Source organism: Sciurus vulgaris, assembly GCF_902686455.1.
Source record: "Sciurus vulgaris genome assembly, chromosome: 3".
In the NCBI taxonomy this organism is placed as follows: Eukaryota; Metazoa; Chordata; class Mammalia; order Rodentia; family Sciuridae; genus Sciurus; species Sciurus vulgaris.
Genome location: NC_136463.1, coordinates 106,815,893 through 106,833,227, shown reverse-complemented (window position 1 = coordinate 106,833,227; position 17,335 = coordinate 106,815,893). Strand labels below are relative to the sequence as shown.

At 37.3% G+C, this 17,335-nt stretch overlaps 1 protein-coding gene across 29 annotated transcripts in view; it reads left to right on the top strand.

Moving 5' to 3' along the window:
• NEB (nebulin) overlaps positions 1 to 17,335 on the top strand; it is a 200,464-nt gene that overhangs the window by 22,490 nt on the left and 160,639 nt on the right. For 28 of the 29 annotated variants that reach the window (XM_079134469.1, XM_079134459.1, XM_079134458.1 and 25 more), the window contains exons 13-29: positions 556 to 672; positions 2,164 to 2,268; positions 2,365 to 2,472; positions 2,572 to 2,676; positions 3,084 to 3,182; positions 4,249 to 4,353; positions 5,328 to 5,435; positions 5,519 to 5,632; positions 6,830 to 6,931; positions 7,025 to 7,132; positions 7,223 to 7,327; positions 8,322 to 8,420; positions 10,339 to 10,443; positions 11,225 to 11,332; positions 11,416 to 11,529; positions 14,063 to 14,260; positions 16,107 to 16,214. In XM_079134469.1, the coding sequence (XP_078990595.1) occupies positions 556 to 672; positions 2,164 to 2,268; positions 2,365 to 2,472; positions 2,572 to 2,676; positions 3,084 to 3,182; positions 4,249 to 4,353; positions 5,328 to 5,435; positions 5,519 to 5,632; positions 6,830 to 6,931; positions 7,025 to 7,132; positions 7,223 to 7,327; positions 8,322 to 8,420; positions 10,339 to 10,443; positions 11,225 to 11,332; positions 11,416 to 11,529; positions 14,063 to 14,260; positions 16,107 to 16,214 (1,908 nt within the window). The remainder of the gene's footprint in view (positions 1 to 555; positions 673 to 2,163; positions 2,269 to 2,364; positions 2,473 to 2,571; positions 2,677 to 3,083; positions 3,183 to 4,248; positions 4,354 to 5,327; positions 5,436 to 5,518; positions 5,633 to 6,829; positions 6,932 to 7,024; positions 7,133 to 7,222; positions 7,328 to 8,321; positions 8,421 to 10,338; positions 10,444 to 11,224; positions 11,333 to 11,415; positions 11,530 to 14,062; positions 14,261 to 16,106; positions 16,215 to 17,335) is intronic. The other variant, XM_079134460.1, reaches the window with a different exon arrangement.

Below are 17,335 nucleotides of genomic sequence, written 5' to 3'. Positions count from 1 at the left end.
CGTTCTTCACACCACAGCTCCTTCCTCCTCCTCCTGCTTGTACATTAAATATGTGCTGCTCAACACACAGTTGCAGGTGAGGCATGAAACAGCAGGTAGCTGATGCTCCTAGCTGCTTTTCTTTAAAACTGTATTGGCAGAAAGGCAGCTGGAGGGTAAGAGCTGAGTGAAGGTTCTGCAACAACTGGCATCCGGGACCCGATGTGCTGTCATTATTTGTGTATCTTTCTCTCTCCCATTATTTATGTATCCTTTTCTCTTTGAGGGCTGGGACCATGTGTTATTCTTTCTTGTGTCTGTCTCAGAGCCAGGCACATAATCAACTCCCTATGGATATTTCTGAATGAATAAATGAATGAGAAGAAAAAGTGTCCTGGAAATTTATGCGGTTTCTCTGCTGCTATTATGAGTTACTATGAGTATTTGGTTTATAAAATATCAAGCTGCCATTTTTCTACAAAGAAAATTGATTTGTGGTACTATATCATAATAACTATAATGGAGATGAGGACAAAAATAACTGGAGTTACTTTATCACTTTATTTCATCCTACAGGTAAAATATAAAGAAGACTATGAAAAGAATAAAGGAAAAGCAGATTATAATGTACTTCCTGCTTCAGAGAACCCACTGCTCAGGCAGCTGAAGGCGGCCGGAAATGCCCTAAGTGATGTAAGTATATTCTTCTCAAAAAGTGTTTTTTTTAAACCTTGGCTCCAAAAATGATGTCTTTTTTTTCTTTCCATAATGACTAAATATATGCATAACTTTGCAAATACTTTAAGGTTATGGAGTAGCCATTTCAGGGGAATTAGTTATGTATGCCTCTGTGTGGGATGTGCCTCAGTCTCTGCAAGACTGTGGATTTAGTTCAAGGAGCAAGGAAATTCTCTTCGGGTTATAAGCTGCAAGTGTGTGGGCCTCTGTGGGCAAAGAACATGGAGATGTGCAGTGATCTGGACAGAGGCAGACTTTCAAAGACAGACCTTGGCCCCAGAAACCATCATTGGCTGATCACAGAGCTTAAAAGATTGCTCCCTGTCTTGACAGGAAATTCTAGTTTCTACATGTAGAATTAAGAGCCTGACTAAATCAGTAGATGTAAAATAGATTAGATAAAGAAATCTGAGTTTGGCGTAGAAAGACTAATGGCCTAAGACCAATTTGACGCCCTACCCCCCACCCCAACACCCGGAATAGGTGATCATTTACGTTTTTTCCTTATGGTGGATTATATTAAGCTTTCTCCATATTTAATGATTTTATGCCTCTCTCTGGGTGGGTTGGTTATCTTCCTGCTATCTTTGAATTAAGTCAGCACCTTAGGAATGTGTACGTGAGATCGCGGAGGGGTGGGGTGATGGGGCAAGTGAGAGGGTGCAAGTGGATCTCTCCAAACAGTTCTAGGAAATCAATCCAAAACTTCTGCTTCTAAATGAAGGACATCTTTATCAATCACGTACAATCTCAGGCTCAAATCTGCTTTTGTTGATAAAAACAGGAGTGCAAACACATTTTAAAAGAATAGAATCATTTAAATTTTGAAAACCCAACTTGAAAATGTAACAATGATCTGCTTTCACAGCTGTGCATTTAAAACCAATAATTGATTCATGTTGCTGTTCAAGCTAAAGATAAATCCTAGCAGAGAAGAAGAGTTAGTAATGACTCATTGTTTGGATTCTCATACAGGCCTTATTATTTAGGCTGTTTGGATAATGAGAGATTTTCTTCCCCCTTGGTACAAGGAGGAAGAGAGATTGTGTATTTCTCAACCTATGTTAACTTCTTCATGAAGGTTTGTTTAAAAAAAAAATAACTTGTTCAAAACCTCCATGTGTGCCATTGCACCCTCACTGAGGAAATTATGTGCTTTGAGAGAGACAAAGAACAATCCAGAGATCCCCAAGCATCTGAACTAAGTCTTGATTGGGGTGGAATATTGGTTTCTTAATTTTTTGAAAGTGTTAAAGACTGAGCTTTACAATGCTTGCTAATAGAAAAGCCTTGTGATTCATGGCACCCCATTGTGACTGTCAGCTTCTAAGACAGTTGACAGGCAATATCTTTTCTTCTTTTGTTTAGTTTTGGAAAATACGAGTGTTCTAATCAGTGTGGGAGTGACAGGAATCTATTTTAACTGATTTTTTTTTTCTTTGACAGAAACTCTACAAGGAAAACTATGAAAAGACAAAGGCAAAGAGCATGAATTACTGTGAGACCCCCAAGTTTCAGCTTGACACTGTTCTGCAGAACTTCAGTAGTGATGTAAGTGATCCTACCGTCACCCTGGTGGTTCAAAAAGACCCATCATTTGATAAATTACTTAATCAATGAACACATGACATACATTTTGTCTTTCAGACTAAATATAAAGATTCCTACTTAAAGAATATTTTAGGACACTATGTAGGCAGCTTTGAAGATCCATATCATTCACACTGCATGAAAGTCGCAGCCCAAAACAGTGATGTAAGTTCTGAGACCGGTTGTTTGGCTTTCCAAATTGCACGTGTTGGGGCATGAATACAATGGTTGCATCTTTTTACCTACTTCTTTTTCTCCTCATAGAAAAACTACAAAGCAGAATATGAAGAGGACAGAGGCAAAGGCTTCTTCCCGCAGACCATAACTCAGGAATATGAAGCCATCAAGAAATTAGATCAGTGTAAAGATGTAAGTCTGTAGTGTGAACTTTGAACATTACTGCCCTCTATAGTGTCTAGTAGTCAAGATATAGTTAAAATTTTGACACTTAAACAAATGTAAGTGAGGAAATTGTAAGAAACAAAATCTATCTTGTAATAGGGTAGCTATTTTCTTCTTCTGGCGTTCCCACGTTTCAAGAACTAATTCTAGCTCGTTTTTCTCAAGAAATGAGTTATCAGGACTCTGAGGATATGGGAAGGCTTTCTGTAGCTATAAGAGCATCCCCCAAACAAACTAATCTAGTTAGGAAAATCAGTGAATGTTGTATCAGCTACCAGTGTCTTTTCTTTGAGGGTTGAGTTCTGCCTGCTCAGCCCATAGACCACCTTGAATTTGAGAGGTATTGATAAACCAAATCCCTTTGTTTCCTACAGCACACCTACAAAGTCCATCCAGATAAAACAAAATTCACTCAGGTTACCGACTCTCCAGTTCTGGTACAAGCCCAAGTCAATTCCAAGCAACTGAGTGACGTAAGTTCCTCTAAACAGCCAGGAAATCCACTTACGAGGGAGAATATTTTATAATTCTATATGTAAAATCCAGTTTTATTGCTTTATTGAAGGACTGGGGATACAACCCAGGGTCTCGTGCATGCTAGGTCAGGACTTTAACACTGAGCTACATCCCTAGCCCAAAAAATCCAAAGTCTTATCACATTTAGATGAAAGGTTATATGAATTTTAACACGTTTAACTTTTATGTATTTGTAATCACATAAAACATTTTCCTGTTTGGTTGCCTTCAGTCTTCCTGGGAGAATAATGATTCTGTGATGGAAACTGATGTACCTTAATGCATTGAAAATATGAGTTCTAGAATCAGGCAAAACTTACAGCTCTGCCACTTAAGGCCAGGGGGCCATATTGTTTAATGTCTCTGTGCTTCATATTTCCCTTTTATAATTTGTGGCTGTTGTGAAAATCAAGTAAAAGGAGGAGTGTGTGTGGCATTCAAGTGGCCCAGATCAGCTCTCTTCAACATATGAAATTTCTTTCTCCCAAATAAGTTTCTGGAGTCTTTGAGACAAATTTGTTTTTCATATAAGCTTTAAGTGTGAATTTCCAAACTTATGTTAAAGGATAAAAATACAAGGGATCTCAGTAGGTTTATGGTCAGAAATGAAGCCTCCTGATAGAGCATTAGCAACCCTAATGCACATGAGGTGACACATAATGAAGCTTCTCCAGAAGCAAAGCATTGATAATGAAAGAAAGATGGACTGTGTGTCTCAGGACCTAGAGGGTCCACTGTGGTGTGCACGGGGATGGGGCAGTGTGTGGGAAAGCCATCTCATTTCATGGGGGTCCTGCCATGGTGACTCTTGTGGTATCAGCTGTCAAAGGTTCAGCACTGAGACTCAACAGTGCAGGGTGGCCTACTTGAGCTCTGGATCTCTCTTTTGATCTTAGCAACTTTGTTCCTTCACAAAATGTACCATGCAAGAGAAGTTTTTTTTTTAATTTTGCAAAAACTCTTCTCCTGAACTAATTGGATCTCTTCTATCCCTGGCCTACCCAACACCCCTCTCTCTTTTAGTTAAATTACAAAGCTAAACATGAAAGTGAGAAGTTCAAGTGCCATATACCCCCTGATACTCCTGCCTTTATCCAGCACAAAGTCAACGCTTACAACCTGAGTGATGTAAGTCCCATTCCCACTGTACCATGTGGGGTACTGATAATCAGTGTTTTCATTTTTGAATTGCTTCACTACAGCTTAACACATATTTCAATGTTAAAGATGAAAGAACAGTTAATATTTGCATTATGTTGATATGTTTGCCACTCTGACTTTGAGTTCACCTTGTAAAATGTGTATAGCCATCTTTTGAGTAGCTTCATTCTGTTAGAAAATCTTAATATATTTTAACCAACCCTAAAACTACCACCTCTCATGTCTGCTTAATTGCAAATCTTGATGTTAAATCTTTCAGCTGTTAATGTTCATTTATACTGGGCCACAATTAATTCTTTTGGAACCTGACATTTTAGATATAATTTCATTTCATTTATTCCCCAGGCCTATAATGTCCTTATTTTACAAAAATTATACTTATTTCTCCATGTAAAAGAACTTGCACTAATGAGAATACAGAGTAGTTTAAGGGCAGAAGGCCACGTGTCCATTGCCGTCTTTCATTTTCTGAGCTTAATTTTGTAAAAAAGTCAAATTACCCTTGGGGATCTCAATTTCCTCAATTCTATAAATGAATACTAAGATTATCCAGCATCAATGAGTACTGTAATGATTCATGAAAAAACCTTTGCAAAGAATTTAGAGATCAAATGAAAGTGATGCCTTTATACCATAAAAAGTAAGTTAACTGTAGAATATTTGTGCCACTCTATAAAATATTCAGTGTTTAGATATCAAATATTAGTATGGAAACTAGAATTAATTTGATAAAAGATTCTAAGGGAAAGTAGAAAAGCCTGATTTTGGAGAATCAGAAGCTCCAACTTGAGAATTATCTGAAGAATACATGATTTCCTGAACCCTGACAAGGGTCAGTTTGTTTGATATTTAGACAAGGTAATAGTTATCCTTTAGCCTTCAAGTGGAATGATATAATTTCACTTTTGTGCCTGTTCCTTTGCTGAAATTTTCCTGTCCAGAATGTTTATAAGCAAGACTGGGAGAAGAGCAAAGCTAAGAAGTTTGACATTAAAGTGGATGCCATCCCCCTGCTGGCAGCCAAAGCCAACAGCAGGAATGCCAGCGATGTGAGTATGGCCTTTCTGTCTGGGCAGGTGGCCTCGGGCTGTGTCCTGGTGAGTGGGATCCAGCAGGTGCCATGTCTTTGCAGGTGTTGTACAAGAAAGACTATGAGAAGAGCAGAGGGAAAATGATTGGAGCCCTCAGCATTAATGACGATCCCAAGATACTGCACTCCTTGAAGACGGCCAAAAACCAGAGTGATGTGAGTTTCTTTGTAAATCACTCTTACTTTCAGATTTGGCCACACTGCTGTTTAATACAACCTTGAGTTGGATATTAGTTAGCTTAACTGGTATCTCAGGTTCACCATGACAAATCAAATGTGTCAGGCCAGGGGATTAGGAAAGATGAACTTTCTCATTTTATTGCTGTCTCAGTACTTTGAGATGATACTAAGTGTTACAAAGTTCCCATAATGTCCTCTCTCTCATTAGGAGGAAAAATGTACTAGCCATATCTTTTTCTTTATTGTCTTTCATAGAAATGGGCTCAGTATCGTAGTATGTGTGAATAAATGTACTTAGCATATGGCATGCATGTATTTATTCAGTGCCCTGAGCCGATTAAGGTTGTTTTCAAAGACATAGGCAGGAAAATAAAAAGCGAGAAGTGAGAAAACCAATTTAAAGACAAAAAGCAGGAAAAACTAGATAAAGCATAAACTCAAAACCAAAGTACTTTACTTAAAGAATTTTATAAAATATTGATCTCATAGTGAAGGCTTTAAAATGCTTCCTAAAAATAAAACTACCAAAATTGTTTTTCTAATTTCTAGCAAGAAAAAATATTTCCTATATTTCATATCATTTACGAGTTTTCTTATCTTTATTGAGCATATTTTGGATTCCTATATGAGAGAATTAAAAGATGACTTGAAGAAATATTACATATGCATTAAAAACAAAAGTCATCTTTTCATGTTTTGCTGTTACAAAGAAAAATGTTAGGACTTAATGATAAAGCCAGCTTCCAGGAGTGTGATAAACTGTGTTTTCACCAAGTGCTGAATTGATTCCTCTCCTAGACTATGCCCAAGTCTCTAAGGTCCACCTTATACTGTTAAGCCTCATTTTGAATCAACTTTAAAAAAATTCATTCTTCTCCTAACACATTCAAATGGAAAGAATTATTTTAGGACTGAAACTTACCTGAATAATATTATTAATGTCCTATAATTTATTCAGCCCAAGAAATATTGGGACAAATAATGCAAACATATTTATGGTTATCAGTAGATGAGATTATACAAGACATGAGCCTGAAGCGTATCCATCTTGCTTTTCTGCTTGATGGAAAATACATATGGAAAAATATACTTGTTAAAGAGAGTAATGACATGCATCACTTTTATTCTACGAGATGTATTTTTCTTTGTTTAATTTTCTTTTCCCTTTGACAGAGATTATACAAGGAGAACTATGAGAAGACAAAAGCAAAGAGTATGAATTACTGTGAGACCCCTAAATATCAACTTGATACCCTGCTGAAGAACTTCAGTGAGGTTCGATGGGCCCTGGGTACATCTGGGGTGGAAGGCTTTCCTCTTGTTTGACAGATGACTATTAACATGAGTTGTGCACATTTTCTTTTTCAGGCTAAATATAAAGATTCATATGTAAAGAATATTTTGGGACATTATGTAGGCAGCTTTGAGGACCCATATCACACACACTGCATGAAAGTTTCTGCTCAAAATAGTGACGTAAGTTTGAAGATAATTATTCACGCCTCACAGAGACATTGTTTGGGAACAATAGCAATCCTGATCCATTTTTATTTTTTCTCATTACAGAAAAGTTACAAAGCAGAATATGAAGAAGATAAAGGGAAGTGCTATTTCCCTCAGACAATAACACAAGAATATGAAGCAATTAAGAAGCTGGACCAGTGTAAAGATGTAAGTCAGCTGCCCTGGATTCTCAAAATTGGGTTTGGGGTTCTTGTGACATCTAGTGGTAAATTTAGCAGGAATTTAAATGCTAACATCTAGTAGTTAGCAGAAGACATTAAATTTAAAATTTTGCTTTTGGGGTGAAATTGGGAAACACAAAAGTTACTATGAGGAAGTCATTTCATTATGAAGTAATTTTAGGTTTTATAGAGCTTTACTTTCCTTAGTTTGTATATATGTGTGCAACTTCAGGGCAAAAGGAGGATATGGGGGTTTGAGAGAGGTTGGTGTTTGCCATTCCTCAAATTTATAAGAGGGACTAGCAGGTGCCAGGCACTGTCCTTGGTGCTGGAAAAGGATAGGGAACACAGTGGGATCCCTCTCCTGGAGCTTCCAGGGAGGAAGAGATGATAATAAACAAAGGAAGAGATCGGGAAGCAAGAAAGATCTCAGGCAATGCCAAGAAAATGAGGAAGGAAGAACAGAATTGAAACAGGATGCTGTTGAGAGAGTGTACAGCACCTTTAATTACAAGGTCAAGGAAGGTCTGAGACAGGAATGTGTAGCTACGCCAAGATCGGGGGTAGAGAAGCAGAAAGAACCATCTAAGGAGAAGAGCAAGGGACTAAAAGGAAGAGGATGCTGAGATCCTGGAGAGGGGAGAATAGCAAGAGGTAAAATGGCGGGAGGTGAAGGAGGGTGGATCCAGCAGGTTTCATTAATCATGGTGCAGTTTAGATTGAACACCAAATGCAGTGGAGGGCCAGTGGAGGACTTCAGCACTGGAAGCTAGTGACTGGGATGCAGCAGCAAGACAGATAACTGCAGGAAGAAAGGGGAAGAGGAAGAGGAAAAAAGGAGTTAAGAATGTGTCTCAATCAAGTTTTCAAGAACAAAGCAAACAACTTTTTGCTGGAACCTTTTCATGCTTTAGTGTGTATATGAACAAGAATATAAAGATAGGTCATACAATTTCATTAAAGGATGTCTTTTTTTCCAGCATACCTACAAAGTTCATCCGGATAAGACTAAATTCACGGCAGTCGCTGATACTCCTGTACTACTGCAAGCCCAGCTCAACACCAAACAGCTCAGTGATGTAAGTGCCTTATGCAGGTGTGGGTGACCTGGAGGGCTCAGTGTATTTAAAATGTCAGCATCTACATGCTTAATCTTCATGGGCCCATCTACCATCCCAATAATGTCATTTTTTAGAACTTGTTTAATAAAATGCAAATGAAGCTCCTTGTTTGAATTGGAGCTTGAGGAAAACCATGTGAGACAATAAAAAATAGCTTACATTTCTTCAATACCTCATTGATTTCTAGTAGAAGTACCAGACTTACTCGTTAGGATCTATCACATGCACATTAAAACTTCATACCATCTTAAATAAAGTACCAACAAATGCATCTATCTGGGTAGGTAACGAGGCAAACATTTATATTCTTGAGTTTGTTAACAAAGACTTTACAAAAAGAAAGCACAGTAACAACGAAGACTTCAGGCAATAATAAGGAACTAGTAGAGAATGATGCTACAGCATTAAAATAGAATGGCATTGGAGAGAGTGGGTGGGCATTTTAGCCTATTAGTTAGGAAAAGTCTAAGGCAGAAATGGCCCATGCTGGAATCGGGAAGAGCAACACGCTTCTCAAACGTGCACATTCTTGTGATTACCCAGTGACCCTGTTAGTGTGTAGATTCTAAATCAGTAGGTCTGGGGTACTGACTCTGTAATGAGCTGTTAGATGCTAGTGCAGCTGCTGTGATTGGTAGACCACACTGTAAGTAGCAAGGGGCTAATGTGCTAAGTTCTAAAGTCAGGGGAAGATATAATTCACCTACTATAAAATGTATTTTAGTCACACTAATTAGCTCACATGCAATTGGTAAAGACAGTAGCATTGATATCACTTAGAAGTCATATCAGTCCATATGCAACTTTCCTAGCATCTTAACATTTTGTGACCCAGTAAAGAATTCTTGAACGTTAACAATATTGACCAAGGTAGACTCAGCAAACTACAGAGGAGTGTGGTGCTGTACAGTAGTCTAGTTACAGTGCTCTTGTTGTTGACCCAGTTAGGCCACAGGCTCTGTCTTGGAGGTACTTAATGCTCAGTTCTTCTCAATCTTGTGCATTTTGCTTTGAGCCCTAAAATTCAACAGCTTCTTTCCTTCTTTATACTTCCTTCCTTCTATGTTACATCACCTTCTTAAAAATGTAAAGTCCTATGTTTAATATTTTAATGAGAATTTATCTTTTTAGCTTAATATTTTACTTAGAATTATTGTTGGCCTTTGTTACTACTCTGATAGCAGAATTTTATAGGTTTTCATGACCTCTAGGCATAGCCTAGTGGTGTGATCTGACTTGTTTCCCATATATAGTCTAAAGGTAATTATAAAATGGTGATCCAAAAATCTGGTTATACCACCATTCCTGAATGGGAGAAGGAGAATTCAAATTCTGTGCTAGACTTTGACAGGATTAAATGCCTCTTTGAGGCATTTTTATTAAAAAATAAAAATAAAAATGGCCACAAAAAACTTTGATATATATATACTGCCTTATATAAATTGAAGGAAATTGCTACCCTTCACTGTTTGGATATCTGTCTTAATCTATTTTCTGTTGCTATAACAACATACCTGAGACCAAGTAATTTATAAAGAATCATAAATAAACCTGTCATATTTCTGGAACCTGGAAAATCCAAGAATGTGGTGCCAGCATTTGGTGAGGCTTTCTTGCTGCATTATAACATTGTAGCAAGACAGATGGAGCAACCCAGAGCTCATTTTTATAACAAAGCCACCCCTGTGATAGTCCTTTAATCCATTAATCTGTGAGTGAATGAATACATTCATCAGGGCAGAGCACTCATGAGGCAGCCATCTCCCAAAGGTCCCACCTCTCAAATACCATTAACATATGACTAGGATTTAACTTGGTAACACATAAAACTTGGGAACACATTCAACCCATAGTAATATCCTCTACTGTTTTTCAGCTGAATTACAAAGCAAAACACGAAGGTGAGAAGTTCAAGTGCAATGTGCCCGCAGATGCTCCAGAGTTTATCCAACACAGAGTCAATGCCTACAACCTGAGTGATGTAAGTACTGAAGCCTCAGAAGCCCACATGAAAAGAGGAAATGTCACAGGTGTTTGTTTAAAAAGACAAAATTGGGAGTTACATACACACACAACTGTTGAGATTGTTTACTGGAGTGGAAGTGGAGCTTATAAGGCCCAGTGTTTTGAAGACTCTTACTTAGCTATCAGATTTCATTTTCCAAAGCCTCTGTAACTATCAGAAGCATTCTCTTATTTACCCCTCTATTAACCCTGGGGGTTTTATAAGGTCTCTCTGATGTAAATGTTCTAATTCACTTTTTCCAAGTGATTGTTATTTTGCATTATCCCTTACACATCAGGATAACAGTTGTTAGAAATTTCCCAGAAGCCAGGCATGGTGTCGCTTGCCTGTAATCCCTGTGGCTTGGGAAACTGAGGCAGGAGGATCACAAGTTCAAAGCCAGCCTTAGCAACTTATCGAGGCCTTAAGCATCTCAGCAAGACCCTGCCTCTAAATAAACTATCAAAAAGGGCAGGGGATGTGGCTCAGTGATGGTTAAGTGCCCCCAAGTTCAATCACTAGTACCAAAAAAAAAAAGTTCCCAGAACATTGAAGAGTGTTCTGATACATACTTAGTGATAAGGAAGAAGAAACCAGGTGATAAGTAAATCGATAGTTGTACTACCATTTGATAAATAAAATATTTCTAGATAAAATAAGCTTACATATGCAAATGATGATTTTTTTTTAATCTTTACTGGATTAATCTGTGTTCAATGTTATTTTTATAATTTTCTGCTGAAATTTTCCTGTTCAGAATGTTTATAAGCAAGACTGGGAGAAGAGCAAAGCTAAGAAGTTTGACATTAAAGTGGATGCCATCCCCCTGCTGGCAGCCAAAGCCAACAGCAGGAATGCCAGCGATGTGAGTATGGCCTTTCTGTCTGGGCAGGTGGCCTCGGGCTGTGTCCTGGTGAGTGGGATCCAGCAGGTGCCATGTCTTTGCAGGTGTTGTACAAGAAAGACTATGAGAAGAGCAGAGGGAAAATGATTGGAGCCCTCAGCATTAATGACGATCCCAAGATACTGCACTCCTTGAAGACGGCCAAAAACCAGAGTGACGTGAGTGCCATCTTATATTCAGGGGAACTTCCCTGTGAGCATGCTGGAGGGAGTAATGTGCAAAAGCATTTTTTTTATGCTTGTGGGCATCCCCTCATGTTCACAGGAAATTGATGAGAATTTTAAAAGTAGGATTCCCCAAACTCTCACATCTCTCGAATTTGAGGACAGAAACCACTGATTAGTGCTTGATAGTCGTTTCATTTTGAAAAATGTATTCATTAGTATTAATAGATTATCAATAGAAGTTCTTAAAACCTCTTGGAAAATATCAATGGACGTTTTCATGTAAGTATAAAATAACTTTTTAAATGATGATTTTAAGACTACTTTGGTAGAAAATCATGAATCACAAATATAAAATCTAAATGGAGCTATTAATGCTTTTTATTGACTTCAGTAATTAGTACTGACCTAGGTGTAAGGAAAATACTCCATTGATTATTGGCTCCTTGAGAACATCATAAAAAATTTGGATTACCTCTCTAGAAAAATGAACATTATTTTTCATGCCTCTTGCCTAAATTTCAGGGAGCTTGTTAGATTCTCTAAAGAACATCTATGGGCCATCCATCATTTCGTGGTTACAGTTTTTACACTTCAGGGGACACATTTGCTACTGCAAATTGCAGTATATATTGTGTTTAAAAAAATGTTTAGAGTAATGATGATGTTCAACAAAGCTTGCAAATTTTCATTTTTCATAACAAAAGAAGATGTTTGTATCACAACCTTTAATTTTAACCATGTGCTCATATAATGATCTGTATGTTCCATCTTCATTATTATGTCAATTCTCACATACATAATGCTCTCTGTTCACCAGTTCCTTACACCATCTCAAGAAGGTTAGAGCTCACATCAACACCACTTGTCTTTATCTTTTGTTTTTCATCCTATCATTGAATACGTCAGAACACTAGGCACAAAACATATCAATAAATACTTGTTCGTTGATTAATATTGATTAATTTCAGTAATACTGATTAGCTCAGATAGTCTATGATTCATTCTCTCATAATATCCAGTCTATATTTTGACATATTATAATATACCCTACTGTCATATATCTAAAAACAACAAATTAAAAAAAAACACAAAGCCTATTTGATAACAAAACAAAGCAAGCAAACAAAAAAACCCATCCAAGTTAAATGCAAAGCTGCAGGTATAGAAAAGTCATTGGATCTTTGACAACATTTTATGTGTCCAGATACATGTCAGCTGTGTGAACACAAACAAGAGTAAAAAATACGTCTACATACCAACTGCAGTTGCACCATTGCTTTATCAGTGTCTTTTTTATGTTCTTGCATACCCTAATGAGTTCTCCTATTTTCCTCAATCCCAGGGTTGAGATTTTATAATTAAGGGTTAAGTTTATTCAGTGAATATGATGATCCACAAAATGTGAGAAGGAAATCAAGTTCCCTTAGCTAAAAGATCAGGTCATTGGTGAAAGAAATTTCTGCAAAAGATTGATAATGCACACCTCTACTTGGTAGCTTGCCACCAAGTGTCTCTAACACTTGCCTGATTGTAGGGAGACAGGGTGGGTTTATGATATTTCTACAGTCAATGGGTCAGACTTTTTCTCTCTGTTAAGGCAATTGGTGAGTGAATGTGATGAAGCTGGGACTTTGACCTAATTAGCACCCTGTCTAACCATTCCAGAAAACCTGCCTAGGAAGGAAGGTGCCTCCTGAGGCCCAACCAGGACATTTGGTTTATGAGAACATTGTACATAAGGGCCAAGGTTACTTTAATGGCTCAGTTTCACAAACTTTTCTCCTCTGAGGTCTTATAATGGTTGCAATCTGAAGCTTCTTTTAAATTGTTACCAAAATTAAACTTGATATGAAAAAATAAAATACTTTGCTATTCTTAGTGGGACTTATCTACTGTCAAGCATATAGCCATCAGGTTGAAAAAACTCAGTAACTATTCATTTAAAAATGATTCTAGGGGCTGGGGAGATAGCTCAGTTGGTAGAGTGCTTGCCTTGTAAGCACAAGGCCCTGGGTTTGATCCCCAGCACCCAAAAAAAAAAAAAAAAAAAAAAAGAAGATTCTAGAAATTAAGTCAACAGTCTTGTTTATGAAGTAAATATTTTATAAAATCAGAGGTTTGAAATGATTGTCATGTGGTTTTCATTAATTAAAAAATGATTCTTGATTAGGAATGCTTCAAAGCCTAGATGCATTAATAGAAAGAGTGTTTACTAGTGGTCCTTGAGAAAACCTATTTTAAAATAAAATAGTCCTGGCTGAAGCAGAAGCTGTGGCCCTTCCTGATGTTTTTAGCAACTCTGGCAACTGTTTTGTTTTGTTTTTTTTTTAATCTGAAAAGCTTTGGAAAGACCCATCCCTGTGTGCTTTCCTGGAGGATTTCAATGATGGGTAACATATAAGCAAATTTGGGGGCAAAGTCACTACTCAGATGTTTGTATCTGTTTCTCTAAATTCCATTTTCTGTACATTCCTGTAAATCCCCTGAGGATATGTGGTAATAAATGATCATTTCCCTTTTGCAGCGTGAATATCGTAAAGACTATGAGAAGTCAAAAACCATCTACACGGCCCCTCTTGATATGCTCCAAGTCACTCAAGCTAAGAAGTCTCAGGCAATTGCCAGCGATGCGGACTACAAGCACATCTTACACAACTACAGCTACCCACCCGACAGCATCAACGTGGACCTTGCCAAGAAGGCCTACGCGCTGCAGAGTGACGTGAGTGGATGACTTCTCTCTATTCCCTCTTTGGAAGGGGGCACCAAAGAGGATTTCTACATCCAGTGATGTTTTCAGCACTTCCCAGAGGCATCTGTGTTGACTTATTTCACTTAGCATAAGCAGACAGATAATGGGAAGTTGCCTGAGTGGTTCTACAGGAACACGCCCTTCAAGGTTAGGGACCCCTGGCAGGGCATGCACTCTTCTACTATTTCCCTTTGGGAAAGTTACCAATCTTGCTGAACCTAGACTCCTCCTCTGTTAAATTGGAATAAAACAAAAACATAGTTTGGAGGATTTAAGTGGATGCCAAATACTTAGCATGGTGCCAAAGCCTTGGTACACTCTCAAGAAACATTATTATCACAATTGTCACATTCACAATTCATCATATATGTGTGTGTGTATATATATATTTGTAGTACTGGGGATTGACCTCAGGGGTGCTCTGCCATTGAACTACATCCCTAGCCTTTTACGAGTCACTAGGATTATAGGTGTGTACCACCATACCTAACTGGATTCATTATTATCAATAATTCTTTACATAATCACTATTTTGTCTGGAAAAAATAATCCTTTGCAAAAATAAGTTTTTATAATTGGGTTTTTCTGCATATCACAACTAGGCAAATTAATTTCAGCTATAAAAATTACTTTATCCTAACAATTACATTTTTAAAAAATGTACACATAACATAAAATTGACCATCTTTGCCATTTTTAAATGCACAGTTCAGTAACATTGTGTATACATGTTGTTGCACAATAATCTAGAACTTTTCAATCATGCAAAATTGAAACTCTACTTCTATTAAACAGTAACTCCCCATTCTCTCCTTCCCTAGTCCCTGGCAACCCCATTTCTACTTTCTGTTCTATGATTTTGTAGTACCTCATATACTTGGAATCACATGCTTGGCTTTTATGTCTGACTTATTTCACTTAGCATAACATCCTCATGGTTCATCCATGCTGTAGTTTTTGTCAGCATTTCCTTCCTTTTTACAAGTGGATAATATTCCATTGTATGGATATACCACATTTTGCTTATCCATTCACCCATTAGTGGATAGTTGGGTTGTTTTCACCCTTTAGCTTCTGTGAATAATTTCATTATGATTGTAAGAGTTTGAACATCTCTTTTAAGATTTTGAATTTTGTATCTAGAATATAAATTTTAGATACCATCTAGGGCCAGACAGCCAGAGTGGCTCTTTATTTTAATACTATCAAATAACTATCCTCCAAATAAGAGCAATTCCAAATAATAACTGCTTCCTTAAGCAAATTAATGAGTGAAACTATTTTAAAGTGTTTCATTGGCTAGTGTAGACATACTCTTAAAATGACCAGTACATATGAAGTATAATGTATACAAATCTTAGGACAAATAACTACTATCAAGCCTAGTCTAATTAAAAAAAATGAGCAAAATCATCCACCTTCATTGTGACTATCAGGGCTAATTTGACTATAGAAACATGATAGAGTTCCAGGGAGCAAACATCTGACATCTGATCATCTAAACATATTTTCATTTATTCTTTGAAATACCACTTTGAATTGAGCATTTTTCTGGATTAGAATCATAATTCCACCTACTTCTATGAAGTGGGTAATAAGGATAAAATGGTATCTAAGCCAACTAGAAGAAAAGAAAAAAGCCTCAAGACCATTAAAATCTCTCACCAAAGAAGTGTACATGTAACCTTCAAGTATGGTGTGACGGATGGGTCAGAACTCCTCAAGCATTCTGAGTGACGTGTTACTGATTTCATGTAAGAAGCATAAGATGGCTGGCACTGAGCCACGAAGGGTAACTTTTCTCTTGGTGTTTTAGGTGGAATACAAGGCTGACTATAACAGCTGGATGAAAGGCTGTGGCTGGGTGCCTTTTGGGTCTTTGGAAATGGAAAAAGCAAAGCGGGCTTCTGATATCCTTAATGAGGTAAAGCACTGGGTGTATTGGGAGAGGTCCGAATATGTCATGCTAAAACTTTCAAACCAGGGGAAGTGCCTCCTTTCTGCCTTATTCTCTGGCTATAGTTGCTGAGAAAAACTTACCACATGCATGAGTTATTCAGATAGATAAGCATACTCCTTTACATTACCAAAATCATGCATGCTAACTATTTATAATAGGGATACTTCTAATAATTTTATTGAGGTATAATTTGCATACCACAAAATCACTTATTTTAAGCATGTACATTGACAAGTTTAAAAACATTTTTTTGTAGTTGTAATATGGACAGAATGCCTTTGTTTTATTTGTTTATTTTTATGTGGTGCAGAGGATCGAACCCAGTGCCTCACACATGCTAGGCAAGCGTTCTGCCACTGAGCTACAGCCTCAGCCCTTGAAAAGCCTTTATAAATTCACGTAACTGTGCAGTCATCACCACAAAATAATTTTTAATGCTACCAATACTATAAAAAATTTTCCTCAAGGAATCCTATACCTATCTTTAGACCCATATTTTAACCATTCTAAATTTTTTTTGTTAATAATTGAGCTGCTTTGTCTCTAAAGTTTTAACTATTCTAAAAATTTCTTTTGAATATGAATTCTTCTGCTTCTCATGATGGTTTTGTGGTTATTCACATTTGTCTGTGTTTAAAATTCAGTCCTTTTTCTTAATTAAGTAGTATTCCTTTGTGTGGAGATACCACATGTTGATGAGTTCTTTACCAGATGGTGGATGTGTAGATTGTTTCCAGTTTGGGACAGTTTTGAGTACAGGAACTGGTACATAAATTTTCTTTGAAGAATTTTACCTCTTGTTGTATTCTTGATGGCTCTGAAGTAGCATGTAAATTATTTTTCGGTCTAAGAAGGAACAGTCTTCGAGCTCAGGCTCTTAAACTAATCTGGTTATTTGTCCCTTCTTTGTTAAAACCAAAATCTTCCACTGTGTCAAGTGGATGTGTCATTAGGGAGGGCAAACTTCATAAAGCACAGAGGTGCTGAGTGACAGTTGTCCTTCAGGCTCAAGTTTTTATTCTTCTTGCTATATTGAGCTTTTGTTTGACTTTGGTGAAAACAACTTTGCCTACTTGGAATTTTCA